The following is a 9,575-nucleotide window of genomic DNA, read 5'->3' as shown; positions in this document are numbered from 1 at the left end:
GCCTTAGTCTAGGGAAGTTTGCTTATATGAGGTGCTTTGCTAGTATGCGGGTAGATAGTGCATATCAGAAGTAGAGTACTCACTATCTGGAGTTTGGGGAGGAGGACTTGGGAGGAACATTGATGCGGTGTGGTCGGTAGTATTGGGCCCGTACTACCGAGGACACCGGGTCAGTGGGAGGCCCAAGTAAGAATCCCTGGATATCTGGGACTGAGTAGGGTTGCGTGACGAGTATGATTATACTCGGTAGAATCTCTGATAGTTTTATGTTGTATTTCAGAGATATCATGGTTAGACCGCGGCACGGGGCAAGTACGAGCGGTGTGAGTGACGAGGATATTCGTCAGATGATCCACGAGGAGGTGGCGGCGGCGATCCGGGCTGAGATCCCGGAGATGTTTGGGTCTATCAGGACCACCCTGATAGAGACGTTCGACGAGCGGTACGCCGCATTGACTGAGGCTGCAACCGCTGCAGCTACCGCAGCTGTGGCCGCTGCTAGGCCACAGGGGGGTGATTCATTGCTGTTCCGAGAGTTCAGCAACACGAAGCCACCAGAGTTCGATGGGACACAGGATCCGATTGCTGCGATGAGGTGGATCGCAGATATAGAGGGGTGCTTCTACACTTGTTCATGCCCGGAGCACCTGAGGGTACGGTTCGCTTTGAACCAGCTCCGTCTGGGAGCCAAGGACTGGTGGAAGTTCGTGACGGCGAACTTCACTTTAGCAGAGATTGCGGCAGTGACATGGGAGGGGTTCACTACCATGTTCAGGGATGAGTACGTTCCCCCGGTGGAGCGGGAACGATTGGTTCAGGAGTTCTTAACCCTCAAGCAGGGTACTGATTCGGTGGCGGCGATCACGCGGAAGTTCCATGAGAGGGCGATGTTTTGCCCCGAGCTAGTGGCCACAGAGCAGGCTCGGATGAGCCGGTACTTAGGTGTTCTGAGGAGGGAGATCCGGGAGTTTGTGTCAAACTCCACTTACCATACTTTTACTGAGCTTCAGGCGAATGCCAGGAAGCGTGAGATCGAGTTAGAGACTCAGGCCAGGGAGGAGGCCGAGTCTCAGCAGGCAGTCCGGCGACCGGCTCAGTCTCAGCCGGCAGCCAAGCGGATCAAGTCCGCCGATTCGAGGACGGGAGGTTCGAAGAACCGCACTTGCGTAAAGTGCGGTAAGGGTCACGATGGGGCGTGTCGAGCCGGTGCTTGCTACAAGTGTGGCAAGGAGGGACACATTGCTAGGGAGTGTCCCAAGGGATTTATGGTTTGCTTTCATTGCAACCAGACCGGCCATCGGAAGGCCGAGTGCCCTCAGCTTCGTCAGGGATCTGCACCTGTTGCCAGGACTACTGAGACTCGACCGGTGAAGGTCGAGGCCCCGAGGGCTCGTGGGAGAGCCTTTCAGCTGACTGCGGAGGAGGTCCGCGCTGCGCCCGATGTTGTGGCAGGTATGTTGTAATTCATGTATTTATTTTAATGTCAAGATGTTATGCTTATGTTATTATATGCGTAGGTACTTTCCTTGTGAACTCTGTGCCTGCCTTAGTATTATTTGACTCGGGTGCGAGTAGGTCCTTTGTGTCCTTAGCCTTTAGTCAGCATATCGGCGTTAGTCGTGAGTCGTTGAGTCGACCTTTGAGAGTTTCTATAGCTGACGAGAAGGTGATTTGTGCTACGGAGGTTCTTCGGGGATGTGTACTAGAGATCTTCGGGGTTGGATTCCCGATTGATCTGATTCCTATCGCGATGAGGGATGTCTGTGTCATCGTGGGCATGGACTGGCTGAGCCGGTTCGGCGCTGTCATCGACTGTGAGCGTCAGTTGGTGACTATACGAGACCCTAGAGGGGGAGTTCTTTCGGTGTACGGCGAGGGTACCCGTTCGGGATCAGCTTTTTGTTCGGCCGCTAGGGCGAGGCAGTGTCTACGGCAGGGCTGTAAAGGTTTTGTGGCGTATGTGATGGATACGCGGGAGGTTTCTGTGAAACCGAAGTCAGTTGAGGAAGTTCCGGTGGTGCGCGAATTTTCAGATGTCTTTCCCGAGGAGTTGCCGGGAGTACCGCCTGTGAGACAAGTAGAGTTTAGTATTGATCTGGTTCCGGGGGCAGCACCTATTGCTAAAGTGCCCTATCGTCTTGCACCTCCAGAGATGCAAGAGTTGTCCTCGCAACTCTAGGAGTTGCTGGGGAAGGGATTCATTCGGCCGAGCAGCTCGCCATGGGGAGCACCTATTCTGTTCGTCAAAAAGAAGGATGGTTCACACCGGATGTGCATTGATTACCGGGAGTTGAACAAGCTAACGGTCAAGAACCGTTACCCGTTGCCGAGGATCGATGATTTATTCGATCAGTTGCAGGGAGCATCTTGGTTTTCCAAGATCGATCTGAGGTCAGGTTACCATCAGGTGAGAGTACGGGATGAAGACGTCCAGAAGACAGCGTTTAGGATGCGATATGGGCATTATGAGTTTGTGGTGATGCCTTTTGGACTCACCAATGCCCCGGCTGTGTTCATGGATCTCATGAACAGGGTATGCAGGCCGATGTTGGATCGGTCGGTGATCGTATTTATCGACGACATTCTGGTGTATTCGAGATCGAGAGAGCAGCATGAGGAGCATTTGAGGGAGGTCCTTGAGGTATTGAGGTCGGAGAAACTTTATGCAAAGTTCTCCAAATGTGAATTCTGGCTGCAGGAGGTCCAGTTTCTAGGACATGTGGTTAATCAGAAAGGGATATTGGTCGATCCGGCCAAGGTTGAGGCGGTGATGAGTTGGGAGGTGCCGAAGTCACCCTCTGAGATCAGAAGTTTCCTTGGGTTGGCAGGGTATTATCGGAGATTTATCAAGGATTTCTCCAAGATCGCAGTGCCACTCACCAGATTGACCCGGAAGGGTGTTACATTCTCATGGGGGCCCGAGCAGCAGACCTCCTTTGAGACACTTCGCCAAAGATTGTGCGAAGCCCCGATATTAGCTCTTCCAGAAGGGATGGAAGATTTCGTGGTATATTGCGACGCATCAATTTCGGGATTGGGTGCAGTGTTGATGCAGAGGGGTCATGTGATAGCTTATGCATCGAGGCAGCTGAAGCCTCATGAGGCGAGATATCCCACGCATGATTTAGAGCTGGGGGCAGTAGTGTTCGCTCTCAAGATTTGGCATCACTACTTGTATGGGGTTCGATGTACGATATACACGGACCATAAGAGTTTGAAGTATTTGATGGATCAACCCAACCTAAATATGCGTCAGAGGAGGTGGTTGGATGTGGTCAAGGATTATGATTGTGAGATCCTGTACCACCCAGGCAAGGCTAATGTGGTAGCCGATGCATTGAGCCGCAGGGCGGAGAGCACTACATTGTGAGATGTGTGCTTGAGACTGACCGTGCTGACTCCTGTATTGGATGATATTCGTAGGGCACAGGCTGAGGCTGGGCGACCAGAAATGCAGAAGAAAGAGCGGGTTGTGGGGTTAATCTCAGAGTTTGTCAAGGATAGTCGAGGCCTTATGACGTTTCAGGGTCGGATTTGGGTGCCGTTCGTGGGCGGTACGCGTATTACGTTGATGGAAGAGGCTCATAGATCGAAATTCTCGATCCATCCTGGTGCTACAAAGATGTATTTGGATTTAAGGAAGGAATATTGGTGGCCCTGTATGAAGAGGGACGTGGCATGGTTCGTTGAGAGGTGCTTGACCTGCCGTAGGGTTAAGGCTGAGCACCAGAGACCGCATGGCAAGTTACAGCCATTGGAGATCCCCGAGTGGAAGTGGGAACAGATTACTATGGATTTTATCACCAAATTGCCGAGGACTGCTAGGGGAGTTGACGCAATCTGGGTGATCGTGGATAGGTTGACAAAGAGTGCACACTTCCTTGCCATCAGTGAGGGTTCTTCGGCGGAGAAATTGGCGGAGATATACGTGAGAGAGGTGGTATCTCGGCACGGGGTGCCGATCTCGATTGTGTCAGACCGTGATGTTCGCTTCACTTCCAGGTTCTGGAAGAAATTCCATGAGGAGCTGGGTACTAAGTTGCATTTTAGTACCGCATACCATCCTCAGACAGACGGTCAGAGCGAGCGGACAATTCAGACACTGGAGGACATGCTCCGAGCGTGTGTGTTAGACTTCGGGGGTAGTTGGGATGCGTATTTACCATTGGCGGAGTTTTCCTACAACAACAGCCATCATTCGAGCATTGGTATGCCGTCTTTCGAGCTGTTGTATGGTAGGAGGTGTCGGACTCCCATTTGCTGGGGAGAGGTGGGACAGAGATTGATGGGCAGTACGGAGATCATACTCCAGACGACAGAGCAGATTCAACAAGTGAGACAAAGATTATTGACTGCCCAGAGCCGACAGAAGAGTTATGCAGACAGGCGCCGATCCGAACTTGAATTCCAGGTCGGCGACTTCGTTCTCCTGAAGGTCTCTCCTTGGAAAGGAATGATTCGGTTCAGGAAGAGAGGCAAGTTGGGGCCCCGGTATATTGGGCCATTTCGTGTGGTTGCAAGGGTAGGCCGGGTAGCCTATCGGTTGGAGTTGCCAGCGGAGTTGGGTCAGATCCATGACACTTTTCATGTATCGCAGTTGAGGAAGTGCATAGCCGATGAGTCGGCAGTGGTTCCATTGGAGGATATTCAGGTGGATGCGAGCCTGAATTACGCGGAGAGACCAGTGGCGATCAGGGATCGGAAGATCAAGGTTCTGAGGAACAAGGAAGTACCTCTGGTGTTGGTTCAATGGCAACACCGTAAGGGATCAGAAATGACTTGGGAACCGGAGCGCGAAATGCGGGAGCAGCATCCGGAACTATTTGCAGAGTGAGACTTCGAGGGCGAAGTCTAATCCAAGTGGGGGAGAGTTGTAACAGCCCGGAATCTCAGGTATTATTAAAATTATGTTTTTGGAGTGATTTAAGAGGGGACTCGGCGAGTTGGAGCCTAGACTCGCCGAGTAGGATCGCAGACTTGGTCGCGGGTCCGCGACTGGACTCGACGAGTCCAGATATGGACTCGGCGAGTCGACGCTGTTCAGCAGAAACCCTAACCGTTCAGTTTGGATCGTATTTAACGCCTCTTAGGCCGTCATTTTCAGTCTTTTGGTCGATTGAGAAGAACCCTAATCGCTGTGGACGTCTAGAGCAGGAGAGAAAGCTTTTGGAACTTGGAAGAATTGGTTAGGCAAGAAGAAGAGGGATTTGGCTAAAGGAATATCAAGGAGGATTGAGCCCTGAGATTTGGGGGACACAGAGAGTACGTTTTCAGGTAATACTCGGACCAAATCTGTTATTTTGATGTGTATGTGAGTTTAGGGTTTATGAAACCCATTTAGTGATTAGATGGGTTATTATGTTATTACCCAAACGCTTTTACCCCAGTAATGAGATGTTTAGACGTCCAGTGGGTCCCATGGTTGTATACCTTGGGACCATACGTAATTCAGGAAGCAGTTACTCGTCTGCATGGCATGGACTCGCCGAGTTGTTCTTCAGACTCGGCGAGTAGCTTGAAGATTTACTGGGACTCGCCGAGTTGTTCTTCAGACTCGGCGAGTGGAGTCGGGGTGGCCCCGCGATTCTTCCAGGAGTAACTCGTCGGGTCGAGGAGGGTACTCGACGAGTAGATAAGGAATCTCAGAAAGTTGGAAGACGTCTAGACTCGCCGAGTCGCCATGGTACTCGCCGAGTCCGGTTGAGCTGACCGTTGACCGTTGACCAAGAGTTGACCTAAGTCTGACTTCTTAGGGATAGTCACACTTAGAAGAGATAAGTATTAATGAGTTACGTAATGTTATAGGGAGGTTGTAGCTCGTCGGTTGTGCACGAGTCATTTCAGGAGTTGCTAGCTTTCAGCATATACGAGGTGAGTCTTCTCACTATACTGTACCCGGAAGGGTTTGACTGTGTGACCGGAAGGTCGAATATGTTATGTGATATGGTCGAATATGTTATGTGATATGTATGCTATATGTGATAAGTAAATTGTTATATGTGCTATGTATGATATGTGGGCCGGAAGGCAATATGTTATGGGCCGGAAGGCGATTATGTTATGGGCCGGAAGGCGTTGTATTGAGGACCGGAAGGTCAGGGCCTGGAAAGGCGTATGCGTGTAAGTGTATATTGGGGAACTCACTAAGCATTTATGCTTACAGATGTTGTGTATGTATTTCAGGTACTAGCGAGGACCGTGGGAAGGCGCCGGCATGATCGATACACACTGAAGATTGTTTTATGATCTTGGGAGTTTGAATAATTGTATTGACCGAATAATTAAACTATTTATGCCTTGTTTTTAATGGAAACAATTATGTTTTAAAAATGAAAAATTTGTTTGAAAAATTTGAGTTGTTACAGAGGTTCCAGTGGTACGAGACTACGCTGATGTGTTCCCGGAGAAGCTTCCTGGAATACCTCCGGAACTTTAGGTAGAGTTCAGGATCGACGTAGTTCCTGGTGCGGCTCCGATAGCCAAGGCCCCCTATCGGTTGGCTCCTCCTGAGATGTAGGAGTTGTTTACGTAGCTGCAGGAGCTGCTAGACAAAGGATTTATTTGTCGGAGCAGTTCACCCTGGGGAGCCCCGATCCTGTTTGTGAAGAAGAAGGATGGGTCGCATCGGATGTGTATAGATTATCGAGAGCTGAATAAGGTAATGGTGAAGAACCGTTACCCACTCCTGAGGATTGATGATCTCTTTGATCAGTTGCAGGGAGCATCTTGGTTCTCCAAGATCGATTTGCGTTCAGGCTATCATCAGATGAGGGTTAGAGAGGAGGATATTCAGAAGACCGTGTTGCGGACGCGTTATGGCCATTATGAGTTCGTGGTGATGCCATTTGGGCTCACCAATGCTCCTGCCGCGTTCATGGACCTCATGAGCCGCGTGTGTAGACCGATGTTGGATCGGTCTGTGATAGTTTTCATTGATGACATCTTGGTTTATTCCAAGACTCGGGAGGAGCATGAGGAGCATCTGAGAGAGGTATTGGAGACCCTGAGGAGGGAGAGCTTATACGCTAAGTTCTCCAAATGTGAGTTTTGGTTGCGCGAGGTGCAGATTCTTGGGCACCTCGTCAATCAGAATGGGATTTCAGTAGATCCGGCCAAGGTGGAGGCCGTGATGAGGTGGGAGGTTCCGAAGTCTCCATCCAAGATTCGGAGTTTCCTAGGACTGGCAGGCTACTATCGAAGGTTCATTCAGGATTTCTCCAAGATAGCCATACCCTTGACACGGTTGACTAGGAAAGCCGTGGTCTTTCGATGAGGGCCTGAGCAGCAGGCAGCGTTCGAGACTTTGAGGCAGAGATTGTGCGAGGCGCCAATCTTAGCCCTGCCCGAGGGCATAGTGGATTTTGTGGTATATTGTGATGCATTGATCTCAGGCCTAGGTGTAGTATTGATGTAGAGGGGGCATGTCATTACATATGCCTCGAGGCAGCTGAAGCCTCACGAGGCGAACTACCAAACGCATGATTTGGAGTTGGGGGTGGTGGTTTTCGCTCTCAAGATTTGGCGGCATTACCTCTATGGGCTTCAATGTATCATTTACACGGACGACAAGAGCTTGAGGTTGTTGGGTTATGAGCATTCTAACACTCCTAAGTGTACATGCAACCCTAAATACCCTGGATCTATGTTTTCTCTATTATACATGCAAATAAGAACTTCCAAGGTATTATCCTAATCTAGCATACAAAACAATGAATGTAACAATATAGAATACATACCTCTTTGATGTAGAATGTCTTCATGAAGCTTGAGTGCCTAGTGCCCCAAGTGTGACAACTCAAATGGTTCACACAACACCAAATACACTTGGAATAACTTGAGAGAAATCTACACTTCATGAAATTGGCTAGCCTTTCTCTAGAATGATACTAGTGTCCGATTTTGTCAAGAATAAGATCTTTATATAGTGTTACAATTAGGGTAAACCCTAATTGTCATGACTTTCCATTTCCTTGGATCCATGGGTTCAAATACACCATGGAGCATCCATGGACCATCCTATGGGTTTTAGCCCAACTTGATTATCCATGGAGCATTAGCCCACTATACAAGTATGGATGATTTACACAATCAACCCATATATTTAATTAGTCTTCTTTTGATCACTTAATTAATCCTAGATTAATTCTTGATCAATACTAATTAAATAATCTTATTATTCTTATTATTAATATACTAGAACTTATAATATATTAATAACCATAAGTGTCAAATTTCTCTCATTATAGTCTATCCAAGTGCATGATGCCATGCAACCCAAATGGACCATGCCGGGTCGGGTCAAGTCTTACCAATTATAGTTATGGACTTAGACAATAATCCAATAGTCTCCCACATGGATAAGTCTAAAACTATTATTGCGTATGACTTCAGGAACCAACTGCCAATCGTAGCTCTCAAAAGCTTCTGTCGAACTCTGACCTTGTCGATGAAATCTGACCTTTGTAATTGACTTGTCCATTAGATAACGGATCATATATTCCTCCATCTAGATATCATATGGACTGAGACATGAAGTGATGTGCATGGATACATGGAATGGATTTGCATGGAGATCCACAAGACAATAAAGAGGTGGCACACTAAGGTCAACCCTCTTCTTGGGCTTGAGCTTTTGGGCCGAGAATAATGGAGGAAATGAGGGTGTTTGGGCCTTATATACTTAAGCCCAATTCTCATGGTTAAGTTGAGTGATTTTTGGTCCAATTAAATTTAAATGTGATTTTTATGACTTGTTAGGGTCAAATTAGGTTAATTATGGTTCATAGTCATTAATTTATTTCATTCTAGGTCCATCATGGCTCACAATATTGAAATAAATAGATGTGAGTCCAATTAGAGCCCAATTAGGGTTCTAAGCCCATGATAGTCCAATTGGAAGCTTATTGGTCCACTTGGATCCAATAAGGAAGTTCTAGTCCAAAATAGACTTAACAAGAACTTCTAGGGTTTTCCAATTGTTTGATGACTACTTGTAGTACTTGTATAATGTATTTGATTGAAGTTTTTGATTCACATTAACTTGAATGTTTAGATTACATGACACAAAATTTCCAGTTGTGACAGTCCTTCAAGGACTTTCGGGGCAGTAGTGCGCCGGATTTTCACGGGGCGAAGGACCCCATAGCTGCCAGACGATGGATTGCCGACATTGAGTCTGCACAGATGATTAGCTTCTGCCCTGAGGGGTCGAAGGTGAGGTTTGTAGCAGGGTGTTTACGAGATCGAGCTAGGGATTGGTAGGAGTCTGTGGGGGACTCATTGGGAGCCTCAGCTGTCGAGGCTATGACTTGGTCGGACTTTGTGACCAGGTTCAGGGCGGAGTTCGCGCCAACTGTCGAGCTTCAGCAGTTGGTCAGGGAGTTCTTGGACATGAGGCAGACGACAGAGACTGTGGCGGAGATCACCGCCAAGTTCCAGGAGAGGGCACTGTTGGTGCCCCAGTATGCGGGTGATGAGGATATGAGGAGGACCCGTTATCATGACATGCTACGGGCTGACATCTGGGAGCATGTTAGCTTTTCAGCTTACCCTACCCTGGATTCCATAATTGCCAG

At 48.5% G+C, this 9,575-nt stretch overlaps 1 protein-coding gene across 1 annotated transcript; it reads left to right on the top strand.

Annotated features, from left to right (window-relative positions):
* The first annotated feature begins 583 nt into the window (after positions 1 to 583).
* LOC128128468 (uncharacterized) lies at positions 584 to 6,355 on the top strand. Its single transcript, XM_052767435.1, has 2 exons — positions 584 to 1,452; positions 6,184 to 6,355. The coding sequence occupies exons 1-2, from the start codon at positions 591 to 593 to the stop codon at positions 6,216 to 6,218; spliced, it is 897 nt and encodes a 298-aa protein (XP_052623395.1). The 5' UTR covers positions 584 to 590; the 3' UTR covers positions 6,219 to 6,355.
* Positions 6,356 to 9,575: the final 3,220 nt, after the last annotated feature.

The sequence above is a fragment of the Lactuca sativa genome, chromosome 9 (assembly GCF_002870075.4).
Source record: "Lactuca sativa cultivar Salinas chromosome 9, Lsat_Salinas_v11, whole genome shotgun sequence".
Lineage (NCBI taxonomy): Eukaryota > Viridiplantae > Streptophyta > Magnoliopsida > Asterales > Asteraceae > Lactuca > Lactuca sativa.
The sequence above is the reverse complement of the archived record's forward strand: the minus strand, read 5'-3'. Positions and strand labels throughout refer to the sequence as shown.

Excerpts from the sequence above, each read along its gene's own strand:
- LOC128128468 (XM_052767435.1), top strand. The coding sequence starts at position 591 with ATGAGGTGGATCGCAGATATAGAGGGGTGCTTCTACACTTGTTCATGC. Across the intron at positions 1,453-6,183 it reads TGCGCCCGATGTTGTGGCAG|GTACTAGCGAGGACCGTGGG; the intron begins GTATGTTGTAAT and ends TATGTATTTCAG.